At 42.2% G+C, this 26,951-nt stretch overlaps 2 protein-coding genes across 7 annotated transcripts in view; one reads left to right on the forward strand and one right to left on the reverse strand.

Moving 5' to 3' along the window:
- PUS10 (pseudouridine synthase 10) overlaps positions 1–12,555 on the forward strand; it is a 32,403-nt gene extending 19,848 nt beyond the window's left edge. For all 5 annotated transcript variants that reach the window (XM_030489942.1, XM_030489943.1, XM_030489945.1 and 2 more), the window contains 10 exons: positions 2,099–2,163; positions 3,203–3,288; positions 5,888–6,013; positions 7,085–7,141; positions 8,051–8,127; positions 8,220–8,275; positions 8,401–8,518; positions 9,665–9,807; positions 10,402–10,501; positions 12,148–12,555. In XM_030489942.1, coding sequence (XP_030345802.1) covers positions 2,099–2,163; positions 3,203–3,288; positions 5,888–6,013; positions 7,085–7,141; positions 8,051–8,127; positions 8,220–8,275; positions 8,401–8,518; positions 9,665–9,807; positions 10,402–10,501; positions 12,148–12,186 — 867 coding nt within the window. In that variant the 3' untranslated portion in view covers positions 12,187–12,555. The remainder of the gene's footprint in view (positions 1–2,098; positions 2,164–3,202; positions 3,289–5,887; positions 6,014–7,084; positions 7,142–8,050; positions 8,128–8,219; positions 8,276–8,400; positions 8,519–9,664; positions 9,808–10,401; positions 10,502–12,147) is intronic.
- A 2,516-nt stretch (positions 12,556–15,071) lies between these two features.
- The window catches only part of REL (REL proto-oncogene, NF-kB subunit), a 33,017-nt gene continuing 21,137 nt past the window's right edge, over positions 15,072–26,951 (reverse strand). For both annotated transcript variants that reach the window (XM_030489941.1, XM_030489940.1), the window contains 6 exons: positions 24,199–24,339; positions 19,926–20,030; positions 19,429–19,641; positions 19,016–19,084; positions 18,831–18,905; positions 15,072–17,707 (listed from right to left, as the gene is read on the reverse strand). In XM_030489941.1, coding sequence (XP_030345801.1) covers positions 16,920–17,707; positions 18,831–18,905; positions 19,016–19,084; positions 19,429–19,641; positions 19,926–20,030; positions 24,199–24,339 — 1,391 coding nt within the window. In that variant the 3' untranslated portion in view covers positions 15,072–16,919. The remainder of the gene's footprint in view (positions 17,708–18,830; positions 18,906–19,015; positions 19,085–19,428; positions 19,642–19,925; positions 20,031–24,198; positions 24,340–26,951) is intronic.

The raw sequence follows: 26,951 nt of genomic DNA on the forward strand, positions 1-26,951 counted from the left end.
TTTCTGGTGAAGAGGCTCCTGACATTTGACAGAGGCAATCTGACCCAGGAATTCTGCCTACTCTACTCCACCTGACCAAGAAATGCAAGTCTTTTTTAAGAAGGATTGTATTGTTGTAACTCACTGGTTGCTGCATTGCTTTCCTTTAAAAGAGGGGAAATCCCAAATAAGGAGCTAAACCAGCAGGGTCTGGCTGTTAAAACCACAAAGGCAACAAGATGTAGGGGAATCTAGAGCAAAAAATACCAGCTCTGAAGAGCCAGTAGAGGTTAATGCTTATACAGAAGCTGTACTTGAAGCTTCAAGGGCTCTGTTAATCAGAGAAGTAGTATAAAAACTGGGTTCTGAGTGAAGATTTCTGTCTCATCTGCTGTAGATAGATAGTTAAATGTGCTGCTACTTTAAGGGTGTCCCAGTTCATCTGTTCTATGAGGAAGGGCAGTGCTATTATCTCTAATTATGCTGAGAAGAAGAAAGACCAGCTATCCTGAAGGCATCCAGGAACTCCATGTTAGACCAAAGACTTAAATTGTCCCAAACAGTGACCCAGTATTTTTCAGGGTTTTTTTCCCAAATTCCCAATCCAGTTTGCAATAAAAGACATCATTAAATTGGAAATTCAGCAGATGGCCATCAAGTCAGGGGGCTGAAGCACATGCCCTAGGAGGAAAGGCTGAGGAACCTGGACTTCTTCAGCTTAGAGAAGAGAAAGCTTTAGGGAGGACCCAACTCAATCTCTTACCAATAGAGGGATTATTGAGAACAGGAAGCCAGGCTGCTCATCACAGTGCATGGTGAAACATGAGAGACAACGGAAATAAGTTGAAATGAGAGGTTCAGAGTAGATATGAAAAGCCATTTTTACCACGAGGACAGTTGGACAATGGAGCAGGTTGTGCAAAGGGGATGTGCAGGGTCCATCCTTGGAGGATTTGAAGACCTGACTGGATAGAACCCTGGGCAATAGGGTTTGATCTCACAGCTGACCAAGAGACCTACTGTCCTCAGCCTTCCTAAAGCAGGATTCCACCTCACCTGTTACAACACTTGTTTCTCCTGCTCTAGGAACTTAAATTCTGTGTTTTCTGCCTTAGCCTCACTTGAGGTATCAACAGCAGTACCTGGCTATGCACAGAGGTTGATAGTTGTGACTCCAGCCACTGCATATTATTCCATCCTGCCACTACTGTACTATTATTACTGCTTTTACTATCAGTTCACCCTTGTGAATTGATGCAGCTTGGGAGCCTGAAGTTGCTTGCCTTCCACAGTTCAGGAACTACCAAGCCCTACCATTCAGAGCCCTTACTTCTGAGTATGAATGAACTTTTGAACTTCAAAAACAGATACCTACTCAACAGTCTTATTTTCGGAAGAACTAGCTGCCTACTGTCACTGATGTAAAAGCTGGGGCTTAGGTATACTTAACTCTTGAGAATGGGGAAGCTGGTTTAGGTTTATGTTCATGGATTTAAGACTCTGTTTTTAATCTGTTTTGCAAATTTGGACATGAGCTCCCAAGCAGTACTTTTTTGTTCTTACTTTCGTATGTCTTCTGAAATAAGATAGTTTCCAGAGATATGCTTAGCATTTCTTTCAGCTAATCAACAGGCAGGGTTAACAGTTGAATATTCTAAGGAGTTAGAGTAGGTTTATTTGGAAGTGTGACAGTAACTGTAGACCTGCTGAAAGCCTTGTTATTTTTTACTGTGTAAAAACAGTGAGGAAACATATGCTACAGTTTTTACCTGTCTTCTAGAAACAAAGGGGCAAATCTTAGTTCTACAACTAAATAACTGTTATGTTCCAATCTGTCAGCTGTATTAGTCGTATTGATTTCATGTTGTGAGTAAAGTGACTTTAATAGATTCTGGCAAAATTACCTGTTGCTCTTTGCCCTATTAAAATTAGGGTCAAGATCACAGTGTGTTCTTGCTCATATGGAGTTGCTTTGAGGCATAAGAAAACACAAAACACAAGTGAAACCACTATATTGTAAGAATCCTACAGTGTGTATGTTTTAGGGTTTTTTCTTCCTTAGCATATCCTTTCTTAGCTTCTCTTAGTTCTTGACTCATTTTTTTATTTCATTGTGCAGTCTGTTTTCACTAGAATGGCAGTTATAAAAGCCCTAGAGAAGATAAAAGAAGAGGATTTTCTCAAGTAAGTATATACTGAAACTAGTTCTTAGTATTGTGCTTTTATCTAGAGTTAGGATGGGAAGGAAAATATTAGATGGGTAAGAAGTAGCTATAAAAGAACTTTTAATTGTTTAAATTCTCTAGTTTACTGGGTAAAATGTGTTTTCTCTTCTTCTGGTAATAGAATGTCATTCCAGATCTTTTAATTAAGGGGTAATCTTAAAACGCTTAAGATACAGAGGATGGATATAACAGGACATGACATAAATGATGGGCTTTTTCCCATTAGTAAAAGTGCCTCGCTGGTTGGTTAACTCAGAAGGAGAAACTGTGAGTCAGAGAGCTGCAGTTCTGCTCTGTGCTTTTGGCAGTACAGCTCTGCAGATCTCTGGGCTGGCATGGGATTTAGAACAGTTAGAAATGAAAACAGTTTCTTGTAGTATTGCCAATCATTTACATTTAAAAATCTTTATGTACGTCCCCGAAACCACAGAAGAGATTTAGAAATCATGGAACTTCCTTCTGTATTTTGAACCTTAGCGTTTACAAGGCCAGCTTCTCTTTACAAGAAAGGCTTTTTCCCATATTTCCAAAATGTTAAGAGTTGAGTTTTAAGAAAACACCAAGTGCTGTAATATGGTAAAAATCACAAGCAGTGGGAAGACATCAACAGACATTTTCTCTGTAGTTCACTGTGCTTAATTGCACAAAAATCAAATCTTTGCTTTGATTCCCAAAAAAGATTTAGTAATAGGTCCTGAAGGTAGGTTTCAGGCAGTATTTAGTTTCATTATTGCTATAGTGTGGTACATCATATTAACACACTTTGAAGTGTTACACTTTGCTAATGTTCACTGACATTGACAAAAGTATTTGCAATGCAGTCGTTTTGATTTGCTTCATGTTTATCCATTTCTTCATCCACCTTTTAATGTGAATGCTGAGTTTACACCATAGCTGTGTTTTGTCTAACTGAAATCATCATCTTTCATGCCATTATTACTGTGGTGACGCTCCATGACGTTCTGGTATAACTATATTTTTAATCTTTTTCTATACAGGCATTTTCCATGTCCCCCAAGTTCACCAAAGAACCTCTGTGTTGCTCTGGAAATTCAGTGCAATAATGGTGCAGTTTTTGTGGCTGGTAAAGTGATCCATTTTATTTGCTGCTCTGTTGTCTTAAACATAACTTTGTAATACTGCCATGAGATTCAGGAGATTCTTGCAATTTGTTGATTTATGTATTGAAGTATAAGGAGCAAAGAAACAAATCTTGCTCTTTCCGAGAATGGACTTATTTGAAAGGGGAAGAAATTAAACTTGCCTTTGCTGAAGACATGATTTTGTCAGAAGTTAGAAATTACACATAACAGGCTCAAATCAAAACTCTTTGCCTGCTCTTACATTGTGAATTTAAACTTAGAGATAGTCTGTGGTGGAATGTGATTGGAGAGGTGTGGGAGCTGCAGGCAGCTGGGCCAAGGTAGGGTTCCCATGGTAGGAGCTGCAGGAGGGGAACATGTCACTTGGGCTGCTCCCGGTGTGCACACACTCCCTTCTGGATATTTTAGCAATATCCTCCTTTTCCTTTCCATTGTTTCTTTTTTACTTTGAGAGATGGAGGAGTTCTCTCTTCTGGAGACAGCACAGGATGATGTGAAGATGTAAAACAACTTTCTTTGTGCCTCATTGAGTGGGTTTATCCAGAAGCAGGTTTGATTTGGATTTATCTGCATATTATTCCACCCAAAACTGCCAATATTAATGGGATTAATAAAGATTAAATTTTGGAAAGCTTAGCTCTTTCAGTTCCCCCCATCGAAACCAAGATAGCATCTGAAATAATTGGGTGAGACAAGTACTGCAACAACACTTGCTGTCCCTGATTTGAGATGATTCAGCTGTTTTATTACCTGCTTGCAAGAGTATTTACTGTTCCCCTAGTCCTGTGTACAAACAGCCACTGATTTAAATATAAGCGAACAGCTTCTTTTTTCTTTAAACCCTACAATTTAATTCCAGCATGCTATATTTAAAAGGATGGTACAAATTCTGAATAAAGAAAAATATAAAATGAAACCAGAAAATGCAAAAGTGAATATTCTAATGGCAGGCTAGTTGATGTTCTATACATACCTGTTTCTTGTTTTTAATTACTGAGGAGACAGTTAGATGTACATCTTCATGAATCCAAGATATCCAGTGTCCTTTAGCCTTTTCTAAACACACTGGTTTAGTTTAGGTTGCTTTGTTGGATGAATTGGTTTGATCACAATTCATCCATGTGGAGAGGGAGACAAAGGTTAGCTTTCCACATGTGATTTAATATTGGTTTTGTGATTTATAGTTTATAGCTCACTCAAACAAACAAAGCCCCAGGCAGGATGTTATCTTTAATTTTTGAAGAATTAAATACAGAATAGAATTGATTAAGTACAGTGCAGTTATTTTGCTATTATTAAAAGAGATGGGATCTTAATTTGCAAGCACAGTTTCAGGGTTGGTATTGCCCTCTTGACCTTATCTGTGGTGTTTAGTGATCATTTTCCCCCCCAGTTTTAATTTAGGGGTTCAGAAAAAGCTGTCAAACTGAGAAACACCTGTTGTTTTTTTAACTCACTCTTCTTCAGCTCAAAAGCTAAAATTATTAGAATGGGGAGTTGAGAGGCAAAAAAACTAGTATTTTCCTTTTTCCATTTTATGGAAAGAGAATTTAGCAGTGTGAAGCTGAGTGATTAGTCATAGTGCTTTCATTATGTGCCCCAGTGAAACAGTATTAGTCAGATTTCCCATTTGTTTGTGTGGGTTTTTCTGCAGATCAAAATGCAAGAAGGAAACCTTGTTAGAAATGGGAAAATATGATACTGAAAACCAAAAGAATTGAGATGACAGAGGGACAGTATAATATGCACAACTGCTTTGAACTTTATTTTGTATATGCAAGGTTTCAGATTGACACTTGTTGTGCAGGGGGTTACTCATTGTGATTGAGTTCCTTGTTTTGTGCATATTTTCACTTCTTATAAAACCTGTCAATAAGAAAGAAACTCATCTTGGTCATCCGTGTCAGACTGGGTCTTTGGTTATAGCAGTCCTCATGTCATGGGATATGATGTGCTAGTGGGACATAACACGAGACTATGACTGGAATCAGTCAGAGGATGGCAACCTCTTTGCATGACAACTTTGAAAGGTTCTTGAAATTCATGCTATTGAGACATTTTGCTCACATGGTTTTTCTTGTAATGAGCCAAAGTGCTTCAGTTTGGGTTTCTTTTGTTAAACATTCAGCCAATGGCAGAACTTGGATTGAAACCTGAACTACTCGATACGGGAGGGTGAGGGAATTTCTTGGGGCATGCATGCCTTGGTGGACGGGCATATGTATAGCACTAGTTTGGTACATGGGAGGCTGGTTCAAGACCATGCTCTGATTAAACCCTCAATTTTTGCCATTCAGAATTGGCTCAGACTAGGCATTGAACCCCTGGGGTTCATTCCCTGTTGTGTCAGGCTATGTACACTTTGTTACTGTGGTTATACCTGAAGGTATATCTGCAGCAGTAGATGCTCCGAGTCTACCTTTAAGCCGGCCGTCTTGGAGTCTGAAACTCTTGTAGGCACAGCAGGTTTAAGCCTCTAAATTTATTTTCACAAGGCTTTAATGGAAGTGAAATGTGCAATACTGGAGTTTTTGTCCATTGGTTTAGAATGACAGCAGGTAACATAGTTGGTTTTTACAGGAAGATACAACAAATACTCAAGGAATTTACCTCAGACTCCCTGGATTATTGATGGGGAGCGGAAGCTGGAATCCTCAGTGGAAGAGCTGATTTCAGAGCATCTAATGGCAGAATTCAAAGCAGATAGTAAGTATTTTCAAGATGTTTTGCCTTATAGATTTTTCATCATAAATAGGGTATTTTTTCTTAGTAGCTGCTCACTTAACACAACAGTGTAATGGAAAAAAACCTGTGTTTCTTTATCCCACTTTTATCCTTCCAAGTCAAAACTTGTAAACATTTTTTATCTATGATCTGTGAGTGATTAGATGACTGCTTTGTTTTATGCAGTGTCTTTTATCGTACTAAAATAGCTCCTCAGTTGATCTTGATGATGTGAATGTTACGGTTGCAGTTCTGTGTTAACACCTGATTTCAGCTTGCAGAATTACCGCAGTGGTAGTGCATGTTGAGAAGAGACATAAACAAGTAGAAAGACCATTGCCAGTAGGTCAAGGGAGGCACCTTTTACTTGCCTTTTACTCAGCACTGGGGAGACATATCTGGAGTACTGGATCCAGTTCTGGGCTCCCCAGTACAAGAAAGATGTGGACATACCAAAGCAAGTCCCTCCTTCAGGCAAAGCTTAAAGGTGGAGAGGATACGGTGAAGGAAACTAAATATCCAACAACGCGTTTTTGTAGCTTGAAAGATGAAACAAACCCCAAATACACAGAGGTTACTTTTCAGTTTGGACTTGAATTTTCTTTCTCTTTTCTCCAGATAGGTGACCAGCAGAAATTCCTCTGATATCCTTGGAAACCATTGGGTATCTTTAGGATAATAAGTTGTGTTTTGGAGGAAGACAGCTCAGTTTGATTTTATTCATAAACTTAAATTATCTGGATAAGAAATGAACACAATTAGTGAAATTCCTGTAGGATTGTGCTGCTGTATTTTTGGACAGTTTCAGGGTTGTTGCAATCTCATTCAGGCCAAGGAACAAGGAATGCTCTTCAAGAAACTTGCACATCTGATGCAATAAACAGTAACTATCCCAGATTTGTTCCCGAAGTGCAGGCTTCAGTTTATAAAGATAGCTCTTTGAAGTAGATTTGCAAACAAGTTTAGAAAGAAAATATTTCACCTTTTAAAAGCTGTAGAGAGTGTTAAAAATGTAAAATGAAAGCTCACCTGCCTTGTTCAAATCTGTTACAGGCTTTAATTTTTCTTCCTCTGGAAGAGAAGATGTGGATGTAAGAACACTAGGCAATGGTAAGGCTTGGAACCTCCCTTGGGAAACACAGAAATAAACAAAATAGTTAACTGAAGATACCCTAATAGATTTAATGCTAAGTGCATAAGTGTGTGCCTAGTCATGCTCTGAAATCTTCTCTCAGAAACATTTTAGTGATATCTATGTATTTATTCCCAAAGACTGAACCATTTCATAAATCCTACTGAGATAGAAGCCCTTTTTCAGTGTCCATGGCTGCAGAGATGCATAGAAATGCATGGCTTGTTAGGAGGGGTTTATTTTATTCCTATTTTTAAGCCATTTGTATCAGACTGATTCCTGTCTTGTTTCTGTTGAGTCCTTCTACGTTGCCTCACTGTCACTGGGGAGGGGAAGGCCTTATTTTCTTTCTGAACTTGAGTCCTTTAGAAAGGTCAGTTGCTTTCCAATTAAAGGAGGAGGGGAAAGAAAAAGTCAAAATTAACAATGATGTGTTTCAGTTGCTGTCTGCTTTGTAGTGTAGCTCTTGGCGTTGCTTATACTGGGGATCATCCCTGGCCCTGAGCACAGAAAGTGGAGCTATTGCAACAGATGTTTAGCTGAGGGAGCGGGATTTAACATCATCTTGCACCTGGGCATTGCTGTAGGTGACAGAAAATAAGCTAATTAACTTTTTTTCTTATTTTATTTTTTAATTAGCACAGACTTGTACATGATGTCTTCTGGGAAGTTTTAATTTGCACTTATTGCTGATACTGGGGTTTAGTAGCCAAAAAAAAGTCCCTTGTTTCTTTCCTTCCATCTGATGCTATATCCCTAAACCCGCAAGTCCTATCCCTGTTTGCATAACAGCAGACAATCTTCACACCTTCCAACCTTCCTGCATAAATTCAAACGTTAATTTAGAACAACATGTTTTTATGTTTTATGACTGTGCATGTTGCCAGGAAGGCCCTTTGCAATTGAGCTTGTGAATCCTCGTAGAATACATTTTACTGCTGAGGAAATGAAGAGACTTCAGCAGGTAAATCATTTGCACCTCCTGGAACTCATAAAACATGTGTTTCTGCTCTAACTGAGCAGTTTTTCTAACTGATTCTTTTTTAAATATCACAGACAATTAATACCTCTTCAGACAAAATACAGGTTCGAGATTTACAGCTTGTCACCAGGTCAGTATTTATTATCGCTGGCAAGGGATTTCAAAGTGATGCTGTGGGAGTTTTGCAAGCATTCTTGCTCACAGCATTATACAATTATGCTTATATTATGGGAGTAATTAATTTCTTTTGTTTAGAGAGGCAATTGGTCGTATGAAAGAAGGTGAAGAGGAAAAGACAAAGACCTACAGTGCCTTAATATGGACAGACAAAGCAATACAGAAAGAAGATATTGCATTTCTAGATGATATCAAGGTAGCTCTTTTTGCTAATTTATATAGTACATGTCTTGGTGCCCTAGGGGAGAGTTTATATATGTGCACCCATGGACATATCTCTTTCTCTGGGTTTGTTTTTTTTATCATCAGGGTTTCTCTTGCTTATAGGGACTCTCCTACCTCCCTTCTCAGCCTTCCTTACTTCCCCATTGTCGTCCTAGCAATACAGCTAGCTGGCTTTTAGCCAAGCCAACACATTACTGTATAATGTTGACCTTCCTGTAGACCAAATATTAAAATTAGCAAATGGGAGAGGGGGAAATCTGGCACCTGCACCCCTTTCTTTACCTTAGGTAGTGTTTTGCAGCAGTGCAAAGAGCAGAGAAGGTCTTTTGTTCTGCAAGCTCTAAAGTCATTCTTCCACAGCTGCAGCAATAAGGAGTTTGAGATGTCTGTGGTAAATAATGCGAAGAGGCCTTATGAAGTGCTCAGTGAAAGAAGCATGCTGGGTCAATGAGAACTTTCTCCAAGGGTTGGTCAGGGAGATGCTGCTGATAGATAAGGCTGTTCAGTTTTTGTTGTCTTGCACCATTTCCTATGAGTCTTGGCCATGAAATCATTCTCAAAGCGAGGGCTTGAGCCATTACAGTTCAGGGAGACAACTGTTGTGAAGCTCTTTTCTTAGCATGCCCACTCCCTGAGAAGTTGCCTTTCAGACTGCTGCATCTCATTTGGGAAAGGGGGTGGGGAATGAAAAGACTGTTCTGAGATCTAATCTCATTTAGGGTTTTTTTCCTCACTTTTATTTCTAGGGGGTTGGCTGTAGTTTAGACAAAGCATTTTGTGGGTGGGATTGTTTTAGTTTTTTGATTGCCCTGAGGCTCTCAGTGAGCTAAATCCTGGAGTCATTCCAGCAAAGGACTATGGAGATTTCAAGGTTATTCCTCTGTATTTGTGATTCCATTAGTTTGTGTTCATATGAGGCCGCCTCATTTAGCCTTTGAGATGGCTGCCCTTAGCTCCTTTGATAAACACAGCAAAAATTAGCCTTGCCTCAAGATTACTCAACTACCATAATACAATATAAAAGAGATGTGATTGCTTAACAAACATATGACTCTTTGAATCTGTGTTGTATGTTGCACATTTCCTTCCTCATTTATTTTGTTACCTCCTGTAACAGGAGTTAAAACTTGACCAGAAGACACCTCTGCGGGTTCTTCACAGGAGGCCTCTCGCTGTAAGATGTCGCATCATTCACACCATGAGATCTGAGTACATAGATGAGCATCATTTTCGCCTGCACCTGAAGACTCAGGCAGGAACGTATCCTTAGAAGCCGTTACACAATGCTTACAGCTTGCTGATGAGAGTCATTTGGGTAATGGGAAGTTTCCTGCTTTTATCACTGCGGTGTTTCTAAGTCCCTGCTCTTCAGCAGTCATATGTTGCTGCTTAACCTTTGCTTTTATGTCAGAATTTCACATTCAGGCTTTCATTCAACAATACTGCCTCCATGTGTGTGTATTTTTGTGATGACCGCTCTGTTAAAGTATGTGATAACCATAAAAATGTACTGGTTAAAGACAGATACATTTACGTTTTTCCTAATTTAACTGAAAACTTTTCATCTCAGAAAATAAGCTTTTCCACAATATTTAATGCACTGCAGATTGCTGCTACTTACAAATTAACAGGTTTTGTCATAAAGTCACCACTCACTTTGGAATGAAACAGAAAATGCAGGTCCATAGGGCAGGCTTTGGCATCCGAGTCAGAAGCCAAGAATTAGGAAGTCTTTTAAAGATGGATATGGGATTAACAGGAACTTCATCACTGCAAATGGATTTAGGAGTAGAAAAAGACACTATTTTGATTTCTTTGTGGTAAAATAGACCTTTCCTTAGCCAGTATTTCTAGCTACATTAAAGAATTTGTGCATGGAGACTTTGGGAGAACAAAGCCCAATATTGGCTCCCTGCTGAACAGAACTGCTGACATTCTGGAGCTGGATGTAGAAGTAAGTTGTCTGCTCTTTATCTTTCCTGGAAATTAGTCAGGTAGTTGCATTTGTGAGATGCTTTCAGTGGAATTACTCTATCCAAATCAACCTTCCTTACCACAGTTAATAGAAAAATTCATGTTAGTGCAAAAATAGTGGTTTGTACCCTGCTGATGCACAGGACAGGCTTCCTTTGCTGAATTCATGCAGGGAGGGATGGGAGGACATACCATGAATCGATGACACTTAGGATTAGCACCCACTGGAACAGAGCTTAGCAATGTTACATGTAGCACATCACTTCTTTGCAAATTGAAAAATAGGAGAGATTTGAGTTCCTTTTCAATGCTGGTTCAAACACAGCAAAAAATTATATCTGCTCACTTGCTGGACTCAGATGAAAAGCCAGAATTTGTTTTGGCTAAGAGAATGTATGTAGAGATATGGATTTAATACTTAACCTCATGGTTTGGTTCATTTAAAACACGCGCTTCCATTTCAAATAGCCAATGCTTAGCATGCTGCTTCTCGTGTACATCAAGAAAGCTGCCCATGTGTTACATTTTACAGAAGAGCCTTGCAGTTTTCTGCATCTCTTTTATAGGTTAATACAGAAGGAGAGCTTGCAGAGGGCACCTGAGTTAGCCTGGAAAGCAGGAACACCTGATGGGGCTCAGGCTGATAAGCATCGCTTTCATACGGATAGGTGTCACTGCAGCTATTGGACATAACTATGAAAGATGTTTAGGGACTTGAAAATAATTAGTCATCATTTTAGCTCAGCCTAAGAGCCTAGTCCTTTGATGAAGTTGTAGATTAGCTGAGGAGTAGGTATGATTAATGTAGGCAGTCTTGGAGCCAAGGTGTTTAATGTGCTGTAGGGCAATCCCTGCTTTGTGATTGCAAATGGTGATACTGTGGAAGCGTTGGGTGTGCTGCTTTTGGAAGAGGGTGAGCAACAAGTTGGTGCCCAAAGGGAATTGGAGATGTAGCCTCAGGGAAGCAAGACATAATCCAAGGTGTAGTAATTATGACATTTGCCTCTAACAGAGTGTCAGGCATGTGTTGTCCCTTTTGACTAACAGTCAGGATAACTGTTCATAATGTTGCCTAGATGACTCTTGCACATAACGCATGACAGCTTATTCTTTTAGTCTAGTTTTCTTTACTCAGGAGGCAGATGTGGGGACAGGCGATGGTTTTCTACTTGAGCCTTACCTGCACTGCCCAATACCTGAATATTTCAATAAGCATCAATCAATAAGTTGGTTGTTTTCACATCATCATGACCCATCTGCAGGATGTGTAGAAGCTGGAGATGGTTCATGTTTCTAATGAACAGTTCTGGACACTTTGTAAATGCAGCCCAACATCAAATGATCCTGGATAGTAGTAGTATAAGGAGTTGTGATTCTGCGTTATGAAGAAAGCCCAGCTCCTAAAACTCTCTGCAGACACACACAAAGCCACGAGAAAGAGGTGGCTGTTTCAAGCCACTCCTGCTTGTCTTGTCCCATGTCTCATATCTTAGTGTCATTTATTTACTGTTTCTTTCCGCTGTTAACCTAGTGCTGCCAAGCACAGAGGGTGCTAATGAATCTCTTTATATATGTGAAATATCAAGTCTGTTGATTTTGCCTTTATTTTTTCCCCCTGCATTTCAGTCTGTTGATGTTGACTGGCCTCCAACCTTGGATAATTAACTTTTCAAGTTGGGACGAGGAAGAAGCAGCTCCGCTGTCAGCAGCTGGTTACTGAGCACTGTACAGTATTAGAGCTCGGTTGCAAAGTGATTTCTGTTGAACATTTGGATCATGTTGATCTGCCAAAGGATACTGTTACTTTGAATCAACTTTAAACACTCTGAATAGGTAGTGTTGGTTCAATCTCTCGCCTTATTTTAATCTCCTCTGTGGATAAAAGGATTTTGGTAAGCTACTGTATTGATATTAAGTCTTTTTAAAACAATTAAGGAAAACAGTGTAACGTACAAAGGGGGTACTCAGCAAGTACATCAAATAGACATTCTGCAGTAGATTAAAATGTTTTAATTAAAACCAACCCTCCCTCAAGCCAGATTTATTTAATTTTTTAAACTGTTTTAAACTGTGAGCTTTACTCACCTGGATGCAGGTAGCACAGAGTTACCTGAAGCCCAGTCCTAACTTTTCCCAAGTACCGTTTATGCAGGAAATCCCCCAACAGTGCCTGGGAGGAGGTGGTGCCCCACTCTCTGCTGACTGCTTTTTAGGCAGTGTCAGTTTTGGAAATGGGCAATTTGTTTCCCAGACAAAGTATTCTTCAAAGGGAAAACCAGTTTTCACAGGAAAACTGCACTTACACCCAAGTTTTTCTCATTTAAAAACATCAGCAAGGCTTCCTAGAAAAAACAGATGAGGTGCTCGAGGCCCCAACAGCTCTCTGGCCTGTTTACACTTCTCTTCAGGCATAGGATTTCCCCACTTGAGTCACCATGTACAAAAAGATTGGGAACTCCTGGCAGTGGTGCACGATGGAAATGTAAAGAAAAATAGGAATACCAGGAACCTCAAAGTGCAGGCAAATATAAAACATAGCAAAGAATGCTGGTTTTGAAATCAAGACAAAGAGAAAAAGCTTTGGTTTAGTAGCATAATACATTTCTTCTTGTATGTAGCCTTGGATGGGTGCCTACAAATGTTGAACACTGCCTAGGAACTTTCCTGGAATAGGGAAGATCTGAGTGTTTTCTTTGCTTATTTTAAATGTTTCATAAAAAGCACCACTTGCATCTTTAGGAAAAGCCACTTTTATGCCTCTGTCATATTAATCCATTAGGAAGATGCTTCTGTTTACCCGAAGTACAGAAGAGAGTTAAACTCTCAACAAGAAAGTAAGATTTGGAATATAAGGACTCTTCATTAATTAACAATTCATAAATAAAGGTAATATTTGCCAAGACAAACCACTATTTGGGACTACTGAGATGTTTTACCTTCAATTCAGTGGTTGCCAGGACCTCCTAATAGAACAGCTGCATGATAACTTCAGCTGCATGATAACTTCAGGTATTTATTAATACCTCAAAAAGGTATTAATAAATACATCTTCAAGGAGCTCCTAAAAACTAACACAAAACTAATAGGAACATGATTCAGAGAGCAGTATTTTTTTGTTTTCAGTCTTAAAGCTGTTATGAGCAACAGATTGCAGGAGCAGCTGTCTCAGACAATGATCTGTACCCAGAAAGGAAGTGTTATGAATGATGGAAAACTTACTTACACTGAATTTAGAAGACAGACAAAAGAGAATTTCAGTCTCGTATCAATGTGATTTCTTGAAACTCAAAGCGAGCTAAAAATATGATTTATAAATTCCATAAACTACGGGGGGAAAAAATGTAAACAAGACTGCACTGTGGACACAACAGACATGAGAAGAGCTGTTCCAAGGGGAAATGGAGCTAACCAGGCTGAGGCAGAAAGGGCTCCTGCCCTAGTGCAGCTGCAGCTTTCTGCACCATGCTGTACGTTATCCTGGTGACAGTGGAGATCATGATAACAACCCAAGGGTGGATACAGAAGGCTATAAAGGTTACAGTAACTGTGCTGGGTCTGCCTTCTTCTCCATACAATGGGGAGAGGTCCACCAAAAAATTCCCAAATCATTTATTTTTATGACAAATGTGAAGCCTCCAAATGAGAGGGAAAAATAAGCTGATGATGCAAAAACGTCTACAGCTCTTTAGATAGTTACTAAGTGATCATGTGAAAATATGAACGTGAGAGATGTAATCTGGGAGGTTGAACTGTTTAAATCTTGACGTTTCTAATACAAGGTAAACACTTGGAACTTTCAGAAGCTCTAACGAATATTGCAGCAGTAATACTAATCTAGAATGGTTTGGGTTGAAGGGACCTTAAAGCTCATCCAGTTCCAACCCCCTGCCACAGGCAGGGACACCTTCCACTAGAGCAGGTTGCTCCAAGCCCCTGTGTCCAACCTGGCCTTGAACACTGCCAGGGATGGGGCAGCCACAGCTTCTCTGGGAAAAGTCTGTGCCAGCGCCTCATCACCCTCACAGGGAAGAACTTCTGCCTAAGAGCTCATCTCAATCTCCCCTCTTTGAGCTTAAAGCCCAATGTTGTACTTTGGCCTTCATATCTTACTTTTAAAAGTAAAATACCTACTTGCAAGTACGCAAACAGGATGTTTTGTGAGAAAGAAAACCCGTTCATTATGTACGGGTGGGAAAGGTAGAGATTTTCTAGCCTGTTACATGAAAAATACTGGAAAAACAAGGTCCTGTGTTCCTTAGCACCATCCTTCCTCACACTGGAAGGACTCGGAATAAAGCTATTGTATGTTGTACCAGCCCTAGCTGAGCATGAGAGCATCTGTCCTCTCTTTGACCAAAAAGTCAATCGCTCTGCCACAAGAAATGCACTGATGGCCCCTTCCTGCACACACTGCTTTAGGTTTTGTCATGGCCAGTAGTAACCATGAGCAGAAAATCCTCTAAAAGGCAACTGATAACCTACCTTCTCCCATTTCTCTGGCTCTCTGTGGTGAGGGATGTCATGAATCCGAGGTTGCAGAAGCAAAGTACTTGGTATAACCAGTTTTTTAATTACCAAACTGACTCGTTTACAAAGGAAAACAGAACTTTGAAAATATTTAATTACACAGTAAAAACAAACTGTACTATAAAGAGCTTTCTATGAAGTGAGTAAAATGTTTACATTTAATATACTTAAAATTGAGAACTTCAAAAAAAAAAAAAGAACTGAATAAACACATTTCAAGCTTTCTTTGTATTTCTTTGGTCTTTCTATTACTTACGACTGCAGAGGAGCTACACAGAGGTGAGGAAAAATGGCTTTAAAACACAGAGAGTGAATTCCTTGCGTCGTGTGCCTGGAGTTAGGGGAAGCAGTTTTCCAAACTTTATCTATCCTACACCTTGTCTAAGGAGCATATTCCATCAAACCCATGGAATTGGTGTAATGCGTTCCAGTGGCAGCACCTTGTTGCTTTGAGCGCAATGAATTCCTGCAGTTAAGGAGTCATTGCTTTCCTATAAACCACGGGGGCTTTTTGGAGTTCCTTTCTGCCTTGTGTACAACTATTAATGTCAATAGTTGTGTGTGCTGGGATTGTGGTTTTGGGGGGGGTTTATATATCATTGTGCTTTTTTTTATTTCCATGGTGCAGTTCTACATTGCCAAACAGTAACAGTGAGCTTCGTAAGCCTTATCTGCCATACCAAACAGCTGTATAAATTAAGAAATACTCAAGTATTTCATGCTGTATTGCTGCTTAAAAGATAATAATAGTATTAATAATAAACCAGCAAAGCCCTATGATGCAGAGTGTCCTACCTAGCCAGTTACATCCACATGAGCTGTCACTGAACATCTCGCAACTCAGGCTAAGAAGGAAGACTGGGAATCGAGTGGAAGGGAGGAAGTTCTGGTTTCTGACACAGAGCATAGAGGAGCGTTTTCACTTAGCACTGACTGCAGTGGCCATGAGTTGTTACTAGGACTGCCTCCAGCTCTGCCCCAAAAGCTGTCTTATGGTGGGGAGGCAGGATGTGAGCCTTCTTTTTAGGCAGTCACTTGCATAGCAGGAAACTGCCACGATACCTGAGGAAAAGAACAGGGAGATGCTCCGGCCCAACAGATTTCCACAGTTCAAAATGACAATGTGCACAAAAAAACTTGCTGTTCGTTCTTTTGTGCAGTGATTCATTTACAACAGAGCTGGACTCTTTAAAAACTCAAACCTTCCGGTCTTTTAAAAATACATCTAACAATGACATAGTCATTAAAAAGATTTTAAGAGTAAATTTGCCTTCAAAGCAAATGGAGTGTGGTGAAACTGTAAAAAAAAAAAAAAGAAATATATCAATGCGTGATGATGGTGAGAAGAACATTTTATATGGAAGAGGGTAAGAAACCTAAACCTTTCAAGTTAAGTCGAGTCCAACTTGAACAGGGTTAGGTGAGTCTGAACTAGAGTGCCCTTGTGCAGGTTTTTTGCCCTAATTTCTGTCCTAATAAAATTTATTTCCCTGGCAAAAAAAAAAAAAGGTTCTTTTTCAACCAATTTTAACCCTGTGAAGCATTTGAAATTTTAACCCTTCTGAAGACACCAGCTTTTGCAATCCCTAAAGGTAAGGAAGATTAAAGTGTTAACAGTTCCCTTTTCCAACAGCGTAAAAATAAGTATACAAGGTACTTTTAAGGTACAGAACCCCAAACCCTACTCCCACCTCTCTTTCTTTTATGGGCACCACTCTTTGGGCTGTAATTTATAACCTGAAGTTATAGATCATGAAACTTGCAGAGCAACATTCTGAAAGAGAAAGCAGGGACTCCAGAAGAGTAAGTTACTCTTCTTCAGACAGCTAGGCATCTGAAAAGCTCTATGTACCCGCTGCCAGCCCGACAGCTCAATGGTTAAAGCTCTGTAATAGGCTATCAAATTGGAAAGACTGATAGAGCTCATCAGCGTGGACACCATCGGTGTCATAGTACTGGTTATCTGCAATGCTACTTGGAGGGTTTGGGATGGGGTTGGTGGAGAGTCTTGATTCACTCAAAACTTCTTGGTCTATAAAACTGTAAACTGCTGGGTCGGCTAAGTTAGGCTGCGGGTTGAAGGGCATGCTGCCCGGGGCTGCTCCGGACGGGCAGGCTGGAGGCACGGCGTGGAGCTGCTGCCTGGGATTGCTCGTGTTCAACACAGAGTTGTACTTGTCAAAGTTCATACTGGTGCAGGTCATGTCGTCGGTCTCCATGTTGACGATGCCGGTGGTGGAGATGCTGGAGGAATGAGCCGGGTGAGCGATGCTGTTACTGGACACACTCTGCATGTCTGCCCCTGACACCGACACCGTGCCCAGCCCGTTCGTGCTGCTGAAATTCCGGTAGAAGCCCGAATCCTTCTCATCAGACCAGGTCAGAGCGTTGTCATGGAAAGCTGGGAGGGAGCCGCTGCCCTGGGCACCAGGCTGGGACAAGTCTGCCCCAAAGCTGTTCTGTGTGTGTGCCCCGAGCAGGCTGCCCGCTGCATTCGGGGTGCTGTACAGCGGCCAGCACGAGGACAGCGTGTCTTGCTTCCCCGGCGCCACCTGCGCCAGTGCATGGGGCATCTGGTTGCACACAGGGTAGATCTGACTAGAGTTGTCCAAGGCTCCCAACCCTGGCATCAGCAGTGAGGAGGAAAACATGTTTGGTTCTACGGGAAGGAAAGACGTGACTGCGTTTTAATGCCATTCTTTATAGGTTTTAAAATTACAAGTGGTAAAAAGCAAATCCAGTGTTGTTTTAGTAAGACCATATGTGCATTTGCACTTTTGTACTAGCTTAACTGCTCTACAGGGTGGACCCCAGGTTTCTGGAGAGAAGGAGAAGACAAAAGACAGACTTCTCTCCAGAGAAGAGATCCAAGACAGCGATCCATCTCACCCCCCCATGGCAAGCACTAAAGGTGACAGCTACAATTAAGAACTGATGGGTTTAGTTTGTATTGTCAAAAGTACCAGTGTCTTAAAGGAAGAAACCCTCAAGAGAACATTAGAATTTCAAGCAAAGAGCAGGGAAGGCCAGCGACTGTTCTGCACTCCTCATTGCAAGAGAGATACTGAGGTGCTGGAGCAGGTCCAGAGAAGGGCAACGGAGCTGGTTCAGGGCCTGGAGCACAAGTGTGATGAGGAACGGCTGAGGGACCTGGGGGGGTTTAGTCTGGACAAGAGAAGGCTCAGGGGGGACCTTATCGCTGTCTACAAGTGCCTGACAGGAGGATGGAGCCAGGAGGGGGCTGGTCTCTGCTCCCAGGTAACAAGTGATAGAACAAGAGGAAACGGCCTCAAGCTGCGCCAGGGCAGGTTTAGATGGAGATGAGGAACAATTCCTTCCCCAGAGGGTGCTCAGGCATTGGAACAGGCTGCCCAGGGCAGTCCTGGAGTCACCGTCCCTGCAAGTGTTCACACCCCGTGTAGCCGAGGCCCTCAGTGCCATGGGCTAGTGGTGGCCTTGGCAGTGCTGGGGAACGGTTGGTCTTGATGATCTTAAAGGTCTTTTCCAACCCAATTGATTCTGTGATTCTGTGACTGAGCATATGTTTGAAAGGCAGAACACAGAGAAGAATGGGTCACTATCTAAACTAAGGCTGAACTTCAAGATGAAGGTGGTGTAGCCCTCTCCTGTGCAAAGGGGAAGCTGCAGCATGGCTGAGGCTTTGAGAAGCATCTGGAGAAGAAAGAGACAGGTACTGTCTTGGGAACTTCAGTGCCCCCCTAAAAATGCTCCAGCCCTTCCCCATGTCATCGGACATGATCAATTTCAAAGCAAAAACCTACCTTTCTTAATCATCTTCCCTTCAGGAGGGACACCAGGGAACGGAGCCACTTTGGGCCTCTCTGACACACTTGATCCTGCGATGGAAGAAAGCGTTAAGTCAACACTGAACGTTTGCTTTTACATAAAGTAATTCCATCTCAATGCAAGTTCACCTAACTAAGAAAAAAACCAATATTTTCCTTACCACAGTCCTTTATGAGCTTTTGCAAAGCCAGCGTTGATCTCTGCCTCTTTGCTTTGTTGCCATATGGATCTACAGAGAAAGGGGGAGAAGGGAAAAGGGTTATGTTCTCTTTGATATTAGCAAAGGAACTTTCTAAAACTTCTACTAGTGGCACCTAATTGTAGTAAGATCTATTTAAAGATACCTATTTCAGACATGACAGCAGTAATGGACCCAGACAGTGTTATTGACCATGATTCTTGATACTTTCATTGAAAGAGGGAACAAATTGGCTACTGTTACTTCTAAAACCCCAAAATCTACTTTGTAGAAGTAGCATTGTAGTAATTTTACTAATTAGGCTACTGCTGATTATCAACACGAGGTCTGCACTGATAATGGCTTTTCAGAAACTCAGCTAATTGGAGCCATACCCTTCTCATCTGGTAGGTATCTGAAATCCATGGGTTCACTGACTTCCTGGTCTGACGGTCTCCTCAGCTGCATCTTCACCGTGACGGGCTCGGTGATGTCTCTGAGGAACGGCGGCGTTCTGAACACAATCGCAACCTGACGGTGAACATCAGCTTGGGAGAAGGAACCTTTGGCCTCCCAGTTGTCCAAGACGAATCTGACTTCGATATCATCTGGTCCATTAGAAACAGAAGATGCTTGTTAAAGTGAAGAACTGAAAACTGAAAACTTGCAGCAGAAAAAAGGGAGAAGGGGAACACAGAACGGAGTCTGACTCAGAATTCGGATGCAAAGTACATGACTTTAAAGGCACTGAGGTGCCTCTGAACCTGAAAGCTGAGCTATAAAACCAAACCACCCACACAATGGTGTGCTGAAGGGCTTCAGTTCCCCTGCTAGAAAGTGGCAGTCCCAGCCATCTGGGACAAAGGGAAAGGAAAAACCTCGTCAAGATTACCTTTCTGAACTTTGTCACACAGCAGAAATATTTCATCTCCTCCCTTTACACTTCCACAGTTCTTGTTCACACGACAAATCCTCAGTTCTGCGGTGTTGGGAGCTCCTGGAAACAAACAGGCAAATCTGATGATGAAGAATTACAGTAACTTTGTCACTGCTGAAGATGGGGTGATGGAATTTAAGGTGTAAGAAGGGAAGGCAAGAACTGGAGAGTGTGACACCCCGAAATCCACATGAAACACGTGCTTCATACAGGGAATGCAGAAGCAGGGCTTGATGTTCCATGATCCTACAGTGCTCAGCCTCTCATCTCTGTGCCACTGGCTCCTAAACTACAGTCTCAAAATACTTCCCTGAATGATGTGATAGTGCTCGATGCTGCTGCCCCTTCGAGCTGGAGAACTCAAAGCAGATCCTGGAGTGACTGATCACTTGTTACAGTCATGGTTCTCTGGGCTAGCAAGTCAAGAAAACTCCCCTCTCTTTGTATCTGGTTGTAGTTTTATTCACGGACATACTTGGCCATCAAGCCACTCCTCTGTCACCCTCTCAAAGTGCTTGAGAACAGGTCTATGAGCCCAATTTTCATGCCTTTTCTCAGGGTAGAAGGTTTCACCCTAAAATGCTCCAATTTCAACTCCAGCCTGTGCTGTACACGGACAGCACTCATGATTAATTGTTAATGGAGACATGTTCTGTGCACGGTCTCTGGTGCCATTGTACATCACAAGATATTAACCACCACTGAAGTTTGCACCCATAACCCGATGGCTATGGGCAACTCGTGTGGGATGGAGACAAGTGCTGCCTGATGGTGCCTGGCCCTGTTCAGCAGCAGCAGCAGCTTTCCTGCAGGGTGAATATGGACTGCAAGAAAGAACAGCCCCCTTGGAGCTTTATGGGCCCCAAGGAACTTCATGGGCTATGTTATAATCGATTTACGAGGGCACTAATGTCACTATATAGTGATTCAAAAGTAACAAAGAACAAAAGCCAGAATGGAAGAACTCTCTAGAATCTCAAGTTCAACCCCTGTGCCTGTATGCTGCGTTGATCCTTTGAAGCCCATGAGCACACACTATTTTAAGACCCTGTCTTCATTTAACACGCAAAGTAACTGATGATCATACTAGTAGTATCGGTAGTTTACTACACCCTCTTCCCCCCTCCAATCCCAACAGAACAACACTACACTATGCCATGATCATCTCTCATCTTCTCACATGCAAGACATCAACTCCAAACGTATTTAAAACGCCTGTGAGGATCTCGCTGGTGCCACTTGGTCACCCAACCAGTCCTCCTACTGCTACAGCAACATGGGGCTCCACCACCACAAGCTCCCTGTTCCAGGCACAGAGATGAAACACAAAACCAAAGCTCATTGTGCCACCCTCCAAAAACACCCCAAAACCATCTACTTTAGATGCTCAGTTTGAGCCAATTCATGCCCAATCTATCATGGTGCTGTACAGGTAACACTGCAGCATGACAGAGACCACGCTTAAAACAGAGCTCCATGGTAACCTCAGGCCAGGCCCCAGTTACGTAGTTACTATCTGCTGCTATTACTAATATTATTAGTAGGAGAAGTGGGTGCTACAGCCTCATTTACTACATGACACACACCATTTGCTGAAGAATCGGAAACTTTGAAGGGAGGGGAAACAAAACAACCCCAGAAATAGCGCGGGGTCATATGAGTGACAGTGTCACTGTGCGTTTTTCACGGGAAGGGTAAATTAAGACTTACTAGGAGAAGCCTAATTTTACCTTTGTTTCACTTCCGTGTGCTTGAATGGCACTCGATGGCCTTTTAATAGGTTTTGGGGAAGCTTTCCTAGGCTGGAGCTTGTTGGTTTGTGTTTAGGCAAAAAATTTAGAAGGGAAGATAAAGGAAAGAGACGCGAATGTCAGTAGATATGGATGTGCCATCCTCTGCTGTCAGCCCTGGTGCCACCAGCCTCAGAGGGAGATGTTCTCCATGGGCTTTGTTTCTCCCCATCCCCTGAGCACACCCTCCCCTTGCCATCACCTCAACTCCTGCCCAATTCCTGCTCCTTGCTCCCCAAAACCACATCCCTGCTACAACTCCCTGGAAAATGAGCTTCTCACCAAAAATCACATCACTTTCGACAAGGGCACAGTGACATAACCTATTCCTCAGAAACTGCTGCTTTGTCTGACTCTGCCCAAGAGTTTCAGTGTGGTAAGAGTCACAAGTTGGGAAGTTTCTGTTCAAAACCAGTTAATATGATCAGCAACTAAACCAACTAAACTCTGAATTTTATACACTTGCAGCCTCTGCTAACGTGGTTGTCCCTGTATTATGTTTGTATTAGTCTTATCTATCTCTGCTATCCAAAGCAGGCGGAGACACCAAAGTATTAGAAAGAAAAACAATAGATGTAAAGTGTGCAAGCTGATTTTCAGACAAGCCCTGAATAGCTTTTTGCTCCTGATGTGAACAGATCAGCATAAGCTCGAGATCAAACCACCTCAGACTTCCAAGCCCTTTGTACCATAGTTTTACGTGTTATCTAAGCTATAACCTGACCTTACGCAGCTCTGTAGGACAGAGCAGGCTTAAAAAGGAGCATTTGTAAAAGAAATTCAGATCTGAAACTGCTCCAGACACGAGCAGCATAATTTGTATGACTTGTGGTTGCAGTTATGCAGCTTTATGTACACCACTGCTACGTTACACGGAGGATTTTAGATACATGGAGTATATCAGAAGCTGCCCACACACCCCCACACCGAAAAGCCAAGCTTCCCCACCACGTAGCTACCCGTCACTGCAGCAGCTTAGCAAGGACTGACGTCAAGCAATGTCGACGAGTAATCATGATTTGGCACATTTCTAAATGGCAGCTGAGACCGAGCTGCAAATCTTGTACATCAGTTTTATCGCAACCCCAATTAGTCCTACGAAGGTTCTCACTATCACAGTGCACACAGGTCCAACTTCTGGGTAATTCTAGAAGAGACTCTAAAACCCACCTGAGTTCATATTCCTATTTTTACAAGAGCACGTAGGGACAGGACAAGGGGAATGGGTTTAAACTGACAGAGGGGAGACTGAGATGAGCTCTGAGGCAGAAGTTCCTCCCTGTGAGGGTGCTGAGGCGCTGGCACAGACTTTTCCCAGAGAAGCTGTGGCTGCCCCATCCCTGGCAGTGTTCAAGGCCAGGTTGGACACAGGGGCTTGGAGCAACCTGCTCTAGTGGAAGGTGTCCCTGCCCGTGGCAGGGGGTTGGAGCTGGATGAGTTTTAAGCTCCCTTCCAACCCAAACCAGTCTGGGATTCAACATTCTCATAGGGGTTATGTCCACATCAGCACAAGTCTAACAAACAGCGACTTTATGAAATGCAGAACTCCTTTTGTTCAGTAGCTTCTGCTGACTTAATGACCTGAAATGTTTAGCATGGAAATACTTTTGCTGCAGAAACAAAAACCACCACCAGGAAGTTTTCAAGGATTAAAAGCTCCTCTGCTATTCTGCTCCAGGACAGAAGTCCAGCACACGCTGAGGGCTAAAATCCTTGACTGCAGTGACCTGCTGCTTCTGAGGTAGTATTTGGACTAGCACAGTCCTGGGGTAACGGTTGGACTTGATGATCTTAAGGCTCTTTTCCAACCTTGTTGATGCCGTGATTCTATACGCAAGTCCAGTTTTGTGGAATGTGGAAAATTGTGCCAAGAAGGGGTGTTTCACATACTTCTACACCCTCCCAGGGCATGATCAAACACTCCCCTGTTCCGTACTATACACTGAAAATAGCAACAAAAGGCATATATAAAAGCTTTAAAACAGTTTTCCACTGGGATAAATCTCTTGAGTCCTGTTCCAGAGCCCTCATAGGGTAAAGACAAGACTCCTCATGGGTACAAACAGGTTTTAGAGGACATCCTTGGAAAGATCAGTCTTAAGGCAGCCATCACCTCACTACTACTTATTTTCATCACTTGGCACATAGGAGCAGGATTCTCCTTGCAGTTCTTGCTGCGATGGGTGAACAAGGGCTCAGAAAGCACCTGTGTGTGAGTCCATGGATGTGATGGACAATTCTTCCTCTTCGCCCTGGGATTATCTTTTCAGTACATGCTCACTGACCTGACAACACGCATCCAGCAGTGCCAAGCCACAAAAGTGACCCAGAGGACTGGCATGGGCCTCAGAAACTGGGCTGGCATTTTTCATCCCAAGCAAAAGAGAACAACAAAAGGAGGGGAAGATAAAACCAGGTATGGCTGAGTTGGTACTTACTGTTGTCATAGATGGGGTTGGAAATCAAAGGAGGAAGAGCTAAGGTGTAGTTGCCGTGTTCGTCGGGGAGGAAAGCTTGGAAGCAGAGGCGGACCACGTTGAGGTCGTACTCATCGATGTTGTGGAGCTGTTCTTCAGGCACTGAGCAGCAGAAGGAAAGACAAGGCTGAGGATTAGACATCAAACCCAGCAGTGATTCTTTAACAAACCCCCAGCAAAAGGCGTTGCCAAAGCAGACAAAATGTGCCCGTAGTCCCTGCTAGCTCTACAGGGACTGAACAAATAAACTCCTTGTATACAACAGAATCAGAAGCCTTTAACACTTCATCAAATGAGGCTGAACTGTCCTAGTTCTCCAGCTGTTTCTTGCCTATGGTTTCCTCACTTTGCCTGCCAGACCAGTTTCATGTATCCATAGTTTGAAAGTCATTCCCTGGATATGTTTCTCTCCTGTTTGTGCATGATAATATTTACCAAATGAATACTGCTCCCAGAGAGAAATATTTCAGTATGAAGAAGCCCTACGACTTAAGGTGAAGGTTTTCCACAGCAGTGACTTCTGCTACGTGACATCATTGTTTTCCTCTAGAAACTGAGACAGGAAAATAATCAGAAAGGCAGTTCTTGGGGAAAGAACAAAGCTGAAACAACACAAACCATCTCCCCAAACCATCAACATCTGTGTCACTTCTGTGCCTTTGAGAAGAGTGATTAGTGGTATCACTATGATGGAATTTGCTAATACAACAAGCAAACCCTTGCTGGGAAGGATCCTTACATGTACTGTGTAAACCACAGGAATGCATATCCCAAGCTCAGCACTTGTTTTGTTCACTCTTTCAGTTATTTCAATCTCAAGACATTGGACCTGGCATATCATACTGAACATTTCACGTACTCCTGGCTCAGTTCTGGGAAAAGCATCCTCTTGGAACACAATGCTTTCCTTTAAGGTATGACATTAAACTATTACGCTGATATTCAGTGCTGACAAGATGAGAAACTGATTTAATTTCATTTAAGTAGAAGCACTGATAATTAAAATCATTTAAAGTGTCTCCTCTCCCAGTTCAAGCATAGTGAGATGCTCCTCGCAATTACCTAAAGAGAACGTGTGCCAAGTCACCAGATGACAACCTCTCGAGTTCACTCCTCCCCTGCCCTTTCAGAGGCCTCTTGCAAGAAGAGAAGATTAAATGTGCTTGTGATAAGAAGTGTGGGGATCCCACTGTACTGATTAGATTGCCCTGCTCTGACCTTTAGCATTTATCACAGGTCTCCACGTTTATCGTGGTCTCCACCCTGCCACGAGTGGGATTCCACAGTGCCCACTTGAATGATTTCTTCCTTTTACCTTTTGAAAGTGTGAAATATTAAGGGCACTGAGCTCAGAACACTTTCCACTGGCATTTTCAGCCTTTCCTGTGCTCTGAATATCTCAGGTTCTCCTGGTCTCTACTGCAAAAAGAAATCAAGCCACCTTTCCCTTAATAAAAGAGGATCTCTAGAAAACAGGTTTGGAACAGAGGCATTTGGCAGCCTCTGCAGCACAACCACCTCTTGATCCAACTGGACTTAAGACAAGTGCATTCCTTGGACCGCACCTTGCAGAAGGGCTGTCAGGAGTTAAACACTGCTTTGCTTCCAGCAGCTCGGCTGAGTCTAATCCACGCTCTGACATCACAGCCCCATCCCTGGCAGTGTTCAAGGCCAGGTTGGACACACGGGCTTGGAGCAACCTGCTCTAGTGGAAGGTGTCCCTGCCCATGGCAGGGGGTTGGAGCTGGAGGAGCTTTAAGGTCCCTTCCAACACAAACCATTCTATGATGATCATGGCTAGCAGGCAATTGGTTCTCATGGACATTCTGGCATCAAGACTTACAATCCTGTGTTGTATCAGCCATTGGCAACCACATGGACCCAGCCAGAGTGCCTGAGCAGTAGTCAAATGTCAAACCTCTTCAAAACTAAACTGAGCACAGAGATTCAATACCTTTGTGTAAGTCAGCTCCCTGCGGATAGAAGCTGAGCACTAAATCTGCATCTGGCTTTTCATTCTGAATCGAAAGTGAGGACTTTGTGGTTGCACAACCAAGTCTCTCATTATAAAGTCCTGAACTGCATCTGAGACACAAATAGTAGCAGACCTAAAGCTTAAAGAGAACTCTGTAACTGCAAAAAATACACTAGATAAGGAGAAAATCAGTAATGCTTCTGCTCAAACTGCATCATTTCCTATACTTTCCTATACTACTGCAATTCCCAATCAATCTGTTTAAGTACCCGATATAGAAAAGTTAACTCCAACTACTGATTTTTAAACCCTATTGCCAGAATCGTGGCAGGACACTGTGATCCACAGGATCACTGTATACAGCTCATTGTCTTACAGCAAAACCACTGCTCCCGCTTTGCATGCTCTTATACATGATTTTAAACTAAAAAAATCTGTAGTTTGAAAGAGGAAGCGTTCAGTGAAGAATGATTCCTCTTGAGCTATTTTTAACCAGATGAGAAGAATACAACAGAGCAGAAAAGGAGAACAAGACGGTTGCAACTCCATCGTGTGATGACAGCCTTAAAAAAATAGGCTGGATTCCGTGTCGGTACAAAGCTTTCATCAATTCCAAAACATGGGACAATCATCCAAGCAAAATACAACGTTGTTATTTTTAACAAACACCTAATCCTGCTCCCTCTGAAGTCGGTTTGAGAGCAGCCTCTCGCTTGAACGGGTGCTGGCTTACACCTTC

The sequence above is a fragment of the Strigops habroptila genome, chromosome 6, assembly GCF_004027225.2.
Source record: "Strigops habroptila isolate Jane chromosome 6, bStrHab1.2.pri, whole genome shotgun sequence".
Classification (NCBI taxonomy): domain Eukaryota; kingdom Metazoa; phylum Chordata; class Aves; order Psittaciformes; family Psittacidae; genus Strigops; species Strigops habroptila.